Source organism: Notolepis coatsorum (genome assembly GCF_963971535.1).
Source record: "Notolepis coatsorum genome assembly, chromosome: 2".
NCBI lineage: Eukaryota > Metazoa > Chordata > Actinopteri > Aulopiformes > Paralepididae > Notolepis > Notolepis coatsorum.
Window position 1 is genome coordinate 39,110,857 of NC_140166.1, and position 11,929 is coordinate 39,122,785.

The following is an 11,929-nucleotide window of genomic DNA, read 5'->3' on the forward strand; positions in this document are numbered from 1 at the left end:
TATGCGGAAATCGATCGCATAATCTGCAACAGTGTGAATGCCCTGCCGGCAGGACAGGAGTCGACTGCCGGCCTCGTAAATGGAAATCACCCGGGAGGTATCAAATACATGACGCATCTCCCGGGTGAAGGCATCCACATTGTTGCAGATCAGCGACCCATTCTCCCATTCCGCAGTAGCCCAGGAGAGGGCCCGACCAGTAAGCAACGTGATGATGTAAGCTACCCGAGACACATGAGAGGGGAAAGTGCGGGGTTGCAGTTGGAAAATAAGAGAGCACTGAGTGACAAACTCACGACATCCCTCCAGTCTTCCTCCGTAGCGGTCAGGGGGTGGCAGCCTTGGCTACCGGATGATGTCCTCTCTCTGGTCGGGAAGTCCCAGCTCTCCTCCCCTGCTGGCCTGCGGCGCTCCAGTAGCAAGTCCCCTGGCTGCCTCCGTCTCGGCAGCGTTGGAGCGGGCATTGTTGACCGCCGCCAGCGCCGAGTTAGCCGTCTCCCGGGAGGATACCGACAGGTCTCCTAGCCTGCCTAACTCGACGCTGACGGCCGACTGGCGGTCGAGAAGAATCCGTAGTTGGTCCCGCTGCGCAACCATCTCCTCTCGTATCTCCTCCATGGTACTCATTGTTGGTCAAGGCTTCTGTTACGTATGGGGGTGAGTAGTAGTGAGTCCAATGGTGGAGGAGACTAGGAGAGACGGAGATAGGTAGCTATTTCTAAGGATGTGTCTTTATTAAAACACACAGAGCAGCGATAATCCAGGAAAGACGCCGAGCGTCAACAGAGTAAACAGAGCAAAAGTAACATAAGTGTACATCAAGTGGCTCAGCAACCTCTGACCAGCTCCTTCCCACACGAGCGGTTTTCTGAAGCCTCGACAACAAGACAAGGGAACAGAGAAGGAATAAGTAGTCACCAACCAAACATTCCAATCAATTAGCAGTGACAGCAATTTGACAGCACAGTGACAGCAACCAGTGGAGAGTATCAATCAGTGACGACACAGGAATGTGGGCGTGACAACCAAAATGCAAATACCAACCACCAGGTGAAAACATTCCAGACTGACAGCTGGGTTCCCGGGAGAGGGAACCCAGAATGTTACAGTATTAGACATTTGTTAATGATGAATAGGCTTCACTTCAGATTAGGGCACACAATAGCATCTGTAAATGATTTATAGATGTTTTATGAATGTCTTAACAAATCATTTAAATGGAGGTACAGTATAGTAGTTTTTTCATATCCATTTTTCAAAGAATCTACAAATGTGTTACTACACATTAAACAACATTATTTAATGATGAACAAATCAAGTACAAACAATGTTGATAATGAGTTATAAATAATGTAGAACAAATTTGTAAATGTTATACAAATATAGTTTTAATAATAATTTACGAATGTATATAAATGATTTGTCCATGATTAGTTCATTATCTACAAATACCTTATAAAGGTCTTATAACTGAGTGTTATTATAAAGTGTTACCAAGCACTTCACTGTGGGGCAATGCCACAACATGTGGATGAGCGTTCCTACCTCTCCACATCCATGCCAGCACAAATCTGAAATGGCATGATCCATTTTATTTTTTATTTTACATGGTGTAATAAATTATAGACTCGATGATTAGTTGTATGATTTTGTATCTTACACATTTGGATGAAGTTGTTGTGTTTTTAGTACTGTCTCCCATTGTGGTACAGTCAAGGAAACAGCCAAATCCCTCTCCGACTGCTGTTTAATGGAAGCTAGGTTATCTGATGGGTTAAGTGACAGTAACCTGTAAATCTTGGAAACTGACAAAATCGGCCATCTTCTCTCTCAGGACTGACCAACTATAACCCAAAATGGGGCTATATTCAATAAAGACATTGATTATGCTCTAATTGTCTTTCCACGCCTTTATGTATGAAATGATACAAACGAATTGATTCACATTTATTTTGCTTGCAAGAAAGTGTGGGTGCCCTCCTACTAAATGCCCTCGCTGGGATACCTAGGATGCCTTGCAGTCCGACAAAGACGAAGCACCAATCGCCATTTTTAAATATCACAACATCAGTACATTTTCTCTTTTTCCACCTAAAAAATGCTTCTGACAACATTTTAGGCAAGAAATAGGATATGCAATTGCTGGATCTTAATTCATATTTGATCTGCAATGCCTACTCTGACAGTTTGATCAGAATTTTCTGAGCCAGGCACATTCACATTTTGTGCGCCTGTACATTCAAATACAATGCAAAAACGAGGCGGTGTGAATGCATACAAAATCAATTGAAAGATGTGAACAGAGGTGAGCAGAGTGAACAGCGCTCATAACACTCCTTAGCTTACACAATCTTGTTATAACCAGAGATTCACTGAGTCGTCTTAAAATGAGTTGCACGTGTTAACATGAAATACTTAAAGGTGCTATAGATAACATTCAGCCACCAGATGTCGCACTAGAGCACCAGCATGTCATTTATCTAATCAGGTGCATTCCATGTGGGAAAATGGGAAGTAGGATGGAGATACAGCACGCAATATGTAAACAACATGCATTAACAATTTTAACAATACAATTATTTTTCAATGATAAATTCATGAATCAATAATTATTTTGGGTGAAAAGCAATACTTTTATTCCGCACATTTCTAAAAGCTCTGTGGATGTATTATTATAGAAATTTTCCTAATTTCTACTACAATTCTCTAGCACCTTTAACCTGCAAACAAAAGACTGTTCTGACAGCACAATATGATGTAAAATCTTGTCAAGATTTACGAGATTTGCAGAAATAAAGTAGTTTTTAATGCATAGATTAAGTATATCAACTACAATATGAGGCTGGGCAGAGTCTCAGAGCACTCGGGTATCTTTTAAGTACATTATGTATTAGTTTGTTTTTTATTTAGTGCTTAAATCAAATCAAATCAAATCAAATTTATTTGTAAGGCCCAACAACACACGTTAATGTCCCCATGGGCCGTACACGTCTTTTTTAAACAAGTCAAGAAGAAACATCACAATAAGTTAAGAACAAAACAAGAACACCATAAGGTCCAAAAAATTTAAAATAAATGCAAAATAAATAAATGCAACACTCCCAGACATACCACGCGAAGGTAAGGAAAAACTCACTAAAACCTAGCAATAGGAGGGGGTGAGATCAGGGTAGGTTGAAGGAGAGAGAGAAAAGATGGGTCTTAAGCAGGGATTTAAAAGCTTCGACAGAGCAGGCGCCCCTGACGACGGCAGGTAATTAGTTCCACAGGTAGGGAGTGCGGTAGACAAAGGCTCTGTGGCCGGCGGATTTCTTTTTAACCCTAGGAATCGATAGAAGCCCTGCATTTTGTGAGCGCAGAGCACGAGCGAGCGAGTATCGAGAGATGCGATCGCATAGATAGAGCGGTGCAAGCCCATTTAAAAATGTGTAGGTGAGGAGTAGCACTTTAAAGTCAGATCGGGCTTGAATAGGTAGCCAGTGTAGGGCGGACAAAACTGGTGTGATGTGATAAAATTGTCTAATTTTAGTTAGTATCCGTGCAGCCGCATTTTGCACAAGTTGAAGATTTTTGATGCTTGAATTAGGTAGGCCTGAAAAAAGTGCATTACAGTAGTGATGAGACAAAAGCATGAAATAGGGTGCTTACAATGTACAATGTACAATATACGTATTAATATTAATATACACTTATACATTTTAATACACTGGAATAAGGCCATTTTGAAGTGTTATCTTATACTTGTGCTGTGCTCCAACAGGTGTCAGTAGAAGCACAATTTTAGCATTACAACACGTGTGGATGTGTGTCACGCTCCCAGACCAGCTCATGTCTGGGAGAGAGAATGCCCCAGGCAAAGAGTTGACAGTTGTGTTATACCGCCATCTAGCGGTCACCTGCAGACGATGCAGTCAACATTGATCTTGCTTGGTCACATTAATAACATTCTACTGTGGCAATTAGTGTCTATGTTACAAGTGTTGTCTGTTTAGGTGTTTTCTGTGTTGGCATTCTGATTTTGTGTTTTTCTATTTAGCCTAGTCCTTGTTCCAGTATTGTTGTATTGTATTAGTTCTAGTGCCTTCTTCCCCCAGCTGTTTATCATTAGTAACGTTACCATCACCTGCCGCGTCTCCGGCGTGAGACGACGTGCCAGCCATCACCACCTGTCGCCGTTTGCCTGGAGTGGGACACCGTCTGCGCTCTCTAATCCTCTACGGGAGGTTTTCCTGTGTTCCCACTCCAGACGTCAAGCCGTCGCGCATCGCTTCCTATTCCACGGGAGGATGCGTCTCTTCGCCCCGGTCCTCTGGGACCCCGGTGTTCTGCGCTGCCCGTCTGCAGCTTCCGAGGGGTATCTCCGTGCCAGGCCTGAAGTGGTGTTCCCACTCCAGACGTCAAGCCGGCGCGCTCCCACTCCAGACGTCAAGCCGGCGCGCTCCCACTCCAGACGTCAAGCCGGCGCGCTCCCACTCCGACGTCAAGCCGGCGCGCATCGCTTCCTAGTTCCACGGGAGGATGCGTCTCTTCGCCCCGGTCCTCTGGGACCCCGGTGTTCTGCGCTGCCCGTCTGCAGCTTCCGAGGGGTATCTCCGTGCCAGGCTTCCGCCGTCGGAACCCTGCCATCCCTGTAAGCAGCTCTGGCCCTCGCCCTGTCCAAGGCCTTAACCCTGTTCTCTGTCCCTGTCTCCAGCCCGCCTCCCCGGGCCTCTGTCCCTGTTCCCCCTCTCCAGTGCCCCTGTTCCTGCCCTGACTTTTTGCCCTGGCCCTGTCCCTTAGCCTTAGCCCCTTAGCCTGCTCGCCTCTTAAAGGCACAGTGCCACATTTTTCCCTATTTCTTTGTTTCCAGTGTTTTTGTGTTCTCCCTTAAAGGGACAGTGCCGTTTTTTTGTTATGTATTGGATAAATGCCCTGTTTTGGCTTACTCTCATACCTGTCTTGTGTTGTGCGATTGGGGTCGGTTACAAACCATAACAAGATGTGACAGTTATTGGGCTATCCAGTGCTTTTGAGCAGGGAACTTCCTTGCGGTAACTAAATGAATATGTCTGGATTTGACTGATCAATGGCAATAATATTATCAATGTTTAGTAATAATTCAAAATAATAATAATAATAAATCAAACAAATATAAATCTGTAACATATACATTTGATGGCTTTAAAGTTGTTATTGTAGTATTGTAGTTGTATTGTAGCTCTAATTTGCTTGAGAAAGTGTGCCCTCGTTCTAAGACTAAATGCCCTCGCTGGGCATACCCAGCATATTGCATACCTTGGATGCCTTGCAGTCCGACAAAGACGAAGCACCAATCGCCATTTTTAAATACCACAACACAATTAGTACATTTTCTCTTTTTCCACCAAAAAAATGCTTCTGACAACATTTTTGTCAAGAAATAGGGTATGCAATTGCTGGATTTTAAACAGTCTAAGTAATGATAACGTGAAGTAGAACATGTCTATGCAGGCAGTAGACAGAGAAATCGGCTGGTGAACCAGAGGAGAAACAGGCAGCATAGCTGACCCTTCGAAGCATCCACCACAGCTGTGGGACAACAGCTGATAGGGAGAAAGGAGTGGCACACTCGCTGCTCTCCGACCATAGAAAAGACCCATCACCCTACACAGCTGAAAGTGTGGACACCATACCATTGTCGCGGTTACATTTCTGTGTTTAATGGAGTCGAAAAACAAAGCTGACACGGCCAACAACTCGTATTCCACTCTCACTCGCATGAGTAAAAGGCATGCGGAATATGAAATATTGGAGAATGTAGAGGTATGGTATGGTGTTTTCTTTCTAGTTCAGATGTGTTTCTTTATTATATTTAGATACCTGCCGAAATGCCATGCCTTCCGTGGAATGTAGGTGCAGACGACCACGGGGCAGGCGACCACTCTCACAGACTGCTGTCAATTAAGGGTTATTGTGTTGACACTGTTACCGTCTGCTCTGGAGCGTGGCCCCCGCGGACGGGGCTGGGTTCAGCCGTGTGTGTGTGGGCCCCTCCACAAAGTGGTGCAGGACACAGACAGTGGTCGTAAAGGAGCCGAGAAGTGTTTCACGCTCGCGCAATAAAAGGCTCGAGTTACCGTGCTGTCAGGAATGGGAAGTGCAGCCAGAAAGGGCCAGGGTGGCCCGCCAGGTTTCTAGTCCAGACAAAAACACCTTTCTCTGGGCACAGGAGCTTGGCGGCTTGGCCCCGGCTCAAGACATTCCTGGTGGAGGGGAGTTTCATTCACGTTTGGCTGGAGACTGTTTTGTCTAAGACATGCAGAACACGTTTGTAATCTTTGGGTAGTGTTCGGGCAGGTGACGTGCAGTGAACGCACACCGCTATGTCCTCCTGAAGTGAAAGTGGAATGGGATACCTGGGGCTGGAATTTGATTAGTGTTGCTAGTCTGGAGTGTGCTTTGAAAGTATGTGCCAGTCAGGATTTCTCTTAATAGCATAGGCCACTGCAAAGTGCCGTATGATAATGAAAAAAAAACACATCATACTTACTGCCACCGTCCCTGGAAAGCCACTTTAAAATATACAAAAATACACCAACAACTGTAAACATTTTTATTTTCAAAACATGAAAAAGTTAATTAAATACAACCTCCGCTGTTACAATAAATAATACAATATATACATATAGACTTTCACCAGAAAAGATGACAGATTCTAAAGAACATAATATAAAGGACAGAGAACATAGTTAAAAAAAATTTGCTTGGTCAGTGAATTGGAATTAACACACTAGAACTCTACACCTGTTGCCCTCGGAAACATTCAAAGGTTCTTGCGGTTCGTTTTAACGGGCCGACGTCTGGACCGGATTCCACACCACTCAGAAAGTCTGATGCACCAGATGACATGTTTGGCACCTCTGGGATACATGAAGAGACTAAAACGTGCTTTTACAATCTTGTAATTCTCATAACCGAATCTAACTGCACAGTTCCATCGCTCTGAGAGGGAGCAAGGGGGAAGGGGAGAGGGGAGGGGGGAGGGTAGCAGACGAAGGAACCCTCCTGAGGCACATTTCAAAAGACAATTTATATATTTTGGAGAGATAAAACATCTGCCGGTTTGTGCTACTCGCAAATTTTCCAGTCAGTTTTACTGGCTTGTCTCAGCGTCCGTCTCCCTGTTCCCCTCCCTGTGTTCTTAAGTAGCACGCTGTCTGTCTCGACTCGAGCACACAGGCATGGTAGACAGATAGACAGACAGACAGCTATCCTCTTAATAGGGTCCTTAAGGTACACAGAGCCTGACTTGCCCCCTTGTTCTTGCTCCAACGTTATGCAACACCCCCTCTCCTCTTTGTGCTTCTCCTTAACCTCGGACATTTCATCCGGCCCCCCGGCGCTTGTGATCTGTATACTGTATAGGTATCACTTCCACCCGTTCATCTCTTTGAGCTTGTTGATGGTGGTCCCCTTGACAGGTGTCGACGGTGGGTTGAAGAGGGGCAGGGTGGGGGTACTGCAAGCTCGCATCCATGGCTTCTCCGTGGGCAGCGTGAAGATGGTGCGACTCCGAGACGGTGTCTTCTTCTGCTTGTCCTTTTTTTTCTCCTTGGTAGACCCAGGGGACATGGTCTGGTAACAGATGAGATGGGGAAAAAAACAAGTTTAGCTTTGAAAGAATTTAAGGATGTTTTGAGCATGAATGACTGGCTTGCTTGTACACTTTCTCTTTTCTACCTGAAGTTGAAACTAAAAAAAAATATTTTCGGACAACATTTTAAGCCTGAAGTTGGTTATGAAATTGCTGTATCTTTAGACATGTTTTGATCTGCAATGCCTAGTTTGAGAGTTCAATCAGAATTATGACCATTTACGCGCAGTTTCGGTGCGTGGTGTTGGGTTGAGGTAATCTGAATGTTTTTTTTCCAGCAAAAGACTTCAAAGACATGTTTAGGGGACCTGAAAAACCTATATTCACTTGTTGAAAATGACTACAAAATGGGACCTTTAATGCTCTCTTATTTGCAACCAGGTGGCCAACAGGAACACTGTATTAAAAGCTTTATAAAAAAGATAAAAATCTCTTTTACCCATTAGAACCTCTCTCCACTACCTCCCCTACAGCTACTGTAGCACTGACCACCTCTCCTTTCGTGTTGAGATATAAAAAGGCATCGCTTACACAGCAGCAGAGGGCGTAGCAGCTGAGCTTGGCCGCGTTCCGCTCCGTTCCGGCATATCGGTTCTTCTTGGGCAGCAGCAGGACGAAGGACACAGCCAGGGACAGATGGTAGAAACTGTGGACATAGGCGTAGTCCCACTCCTGTGTTGGTGGACAATTTATACAAACCGCACGTTAGCATTTTTGGTACTGTTATATTTGTCTTTCAGAATGAGCACCATTGTAAACATTTTGGGGGTTGGGGTGGGGGGGGCAGGGGGGGGGCGATACTTACTTCAAAGTAAAAGCGCAGCATCAGAGCTAGAGCACCAAAGCAGCACCCTGGTCCCACCTGTTGAGTGTACACTTTCTTATCTGGATATACCGCTCTTGTCTCCTTCATTTTCTGTAGCTGAAACGTCATATAAAGGTGGACCGCGTGCATCAAAGTGAGTGTCATGTTGCATATTCATCCATGTAGTGGCAGGACCAAAAGCCATGCTATTCTATTGCAATGATATAATTATTTTACAAAACGGTATCGTAGAAATGTCTGGTTATAACTAGGGCTGACCTCGACTATAGTCTAATAGTGAACTAATCGATTGAAAGGAGCCGTAGTCGACTGCCAATCTCTCAGTCGAATGCAAAAAAAAAAATATATATATTTTGGATCATTCCATTTGGGCTGTGGGGGGTGCTTAATGTCTGATTTATGTTAAATCAGACATTTGGGCTGTGGGGAGTGCTTAATGTCTGATGCTTAATGTCTGATTTAACCCCCCACAGTCCAAATAGAATGATTAATTTAAAAAATAATTTTTGCATTCGGGGGCACATTTTGGCCAATCATATAGTCGACTATACAGATCCTTAGTCGGGGACAGGCCTACAGTAGTTACTTATCACCAGCATTGGTCTCGCTTGGCATGACAGAGCCACCCACCCATTTGACGGTGATGATGAAGACAGCTGTCCCTATGGGCCCGGAGTAGATCCCATAGCCCCAGCGGTCCTGGTAGATCCTCACGGCAATGGTCAGCACACCAAACATGGTCACACTGGAGCGCTTGGGTTCATCAAAGTCACCCAGAGCTGGTATGGGGAGGAGATACATACTGTAAATGTATGACAGAGACTATGCAAGACGTGTTTGATGGGTGTGTGTATATACTGTGTGTGTGTGTGTGTGTGTGTGTGTGTGTGTGTGTGTGTGTGTGTGTGTGTGTGTGTGTGTGTGTGTGTGTGTGTGTGTGTGTGTGTGTGTGTGTGTGTGTGTGTGAGTGTGTGTGTGTGTGCGAGCGAGTGTGTGTGTGTGTGCGAGTGTGTGTGTGTGTGGCATGCGTGCAGGCATATAAAAAAGCAGCCATTTATAAAACATAACTAGAGAGGTGTGCTTACAATATTTAACAAACTCAGACTATTACACACTATTACACACTACAACACTGTTACACTAGTACACAAGTACGCTATTACACTATTACACACTGTTACACTATTATACATTACACACTATTACATGGTAAGGTAAAATATATTTGTTAAGTTAGGTGGGAATCAGAGCAGGTCATACATTAATTTGAGTATGGAACATTTGTCCTGATGGTGGCGCTAGAGGAAAGGTCATAGAGTCACCAACATCAATAGGATTCTTCTTCTTGGGGTAATGAAAGTGCATCGCAAATTTGAAAGGATTCCGATGAAAACTGTTAAACAACATTTGGCCTGATGGTGGCGCTAGAGGAAAGGTGATGGGGTCACCAAAATAAATAGCGTAAATAGAATTCATCCTCCTGAATGTGCACATCCAAAATTAGACCTTAGTCTAAATATCGGCCTTGTAGTTTGTGGGATATAGTTGCGGATGGAAAGACAGACAGATTCACGCAGCGATCGCCTAATCACCCCCAAGGGTTTGCCTGGTGGAGATAATGATAAGGAGAGACAGATACCATGTCAGAACTGTGGCTGAGGGGCTCTCACAGACACACACAGCACATGCTGTCAACAACTGGTCAGTCATAGGCCTAGTGGTGCACGATATATCGGCCGATATGGTAATTCTTTTACACATCGGTATCGGTCCGATATCAAAATAGGGCAGATTTTAATAAAAAATATATATATTTAAATTTTTTCTTTTCTTTTTTACTATTTATTTTTATGTAACATGTTTTGGTCTTAAATTGTTTCAAAATATCAGTCATTTCTGAAAATAAATTACAAAAAGTTAAAAAAAAAATGCGTTTTGGAAATAGCTCTATATTTATCATAAAAAAGTGTTTTCTATACAGAGATATCGACATCGGTAAATATCGGTATCGGCCAGAACAGCAATATTAATACCGGTTATTATCGGTATCGGCCACAATTTTCACATCGGTGCATATGCCCCTGAGGGTCGACACAGTCTGTTGGCTTCCACTCACCTATAAGAGTGACCCACATGGAGAGCGCTGTGCCGTACAAGCTGAAGTACTCACCTATAAGAGTGACCCACATGGAGAGCGCTGTGCCGTACAAGCTGAAGTACTCACCTATAAGAGTGACCCACATGGAGAGAGCTGTGCCGTACAAGCTGAAGTACTCACCTATAAGAGTGACCCACATGGAGAGAGCTGTGCCGTACAAGCTGAAGTACTCACCTATAAGAGTGACCCACATGGAGAGCGCTGTGCCGTACAAGCTGAAGTACTCACCTATAAGAGTGACCCACATGGAGAGAGCTGTGCCGTACAAGCTGAAGTACTCCAGGACGTCGTACTTCATGAAACACAGGATGGAGAGCCCCGGCCCGTCACACGCATGGTAGATCTGTGTAGGGCGGTCAACACATACAGTAGCATTAGGTAAAAGTGCTGTAATTACAGTGTCAGGTATTTTTTTTTTTTAATATTTTCTGGCTTTATAGAAAAGCCACATGAATTTCATTATGTGAACAACAACAACAACAACAACAACAACAAAGTTGTGAAGTTTATGGAACACTTACACATGTTCATGATTCCACTGTGTGATTGTCATGGTATCACAAGTCAAACCTTATCATCACAAATTATCATCACATTTAGGTCATGTGAAGGTATTTTGATCACATACTGTATGATAACATCTACATTTTGTTGTTTTACTGTAAGGGTCGATAGTGATTGTCCCAATTTCTGAGCCAACATGAGCACAATCCCTTTAAAAACATTAAAATAGCACTTAAACGAAAAAGCTCAAAAGTTAACCAAGATCTTCAGATGTGCTATTTAAAAAAAAATAGAAATCAAACCAATCCGATCCCTATCTTCACCGTCTCTCAAGGCACCCGGTCTCCCGGAACACTGAAGTGCAAGTCAACACACTTCTCACTTAAACCGTCTCATCAATATACAACACACACACACGACCATCAAGATGGTGTTTCCAGACGCGCTGGTTTGGTTCTTACCGCTGTGAAGAACATGGTGAAGAAGTAGACCATGGCCTCCATGTGGAACCCTCTCTTGGCGGCGACGCTGGCTGCAGGTAGGAACACCAGGCTGCTGATGGTGGGCAGCAGCATTTTAGCGATAAACGCACCCATGGTAAACTGCTGGGGAACGCAACTCAAGAGGAAGAATCGACAGTAAACTGCTGGGGAACGCAACTCACGAAGAAGAATCTACAGTAAACTGCTCGGGAACGCAACTCAAGAGGGAAAACCGACGGTAAACTGCTAGGGCACGCAACTCAAGACAAAAAAACCAACAGAAGTCTTAGAAGTCCAACCAACCGCCGGAATTCTTAGAGGTCTCATCAAACTAAAGTGTTTAGAGA

The 11,929-nt window shown here is 44.2% G+C and overlaps 1 protein-coding gene across 1 annotated transcript; it reads right to left on the reverse strand.

Moving 5' to 3' along the window:
- Positions 1-7,386: 7,386 nt before the first annotated feature.
- Positions 7,387-11,696, reverse strand: mymk (myomaker, myoblast fusion factor; the record flags this gene model as incomplete). The annotated part of the gene is made up of 6 exons (XM_084338082.1): positions 7,387-7,593; positions 8,144-8,284; positions 8,418-8,534; positions 9,069-9,217; positions 10,825-10,939; positions 11,562-11,696. 6 exons carry the CDS (start codon positions 11,694-11,696, stop codon positions 7,387-7,389), a joined length of 864 nt encoding a protein of 287 aa, XP_084194208.1.
- Between the last annotated feature and the right edge of the window lie 233 nt (positions 11,697-11,929).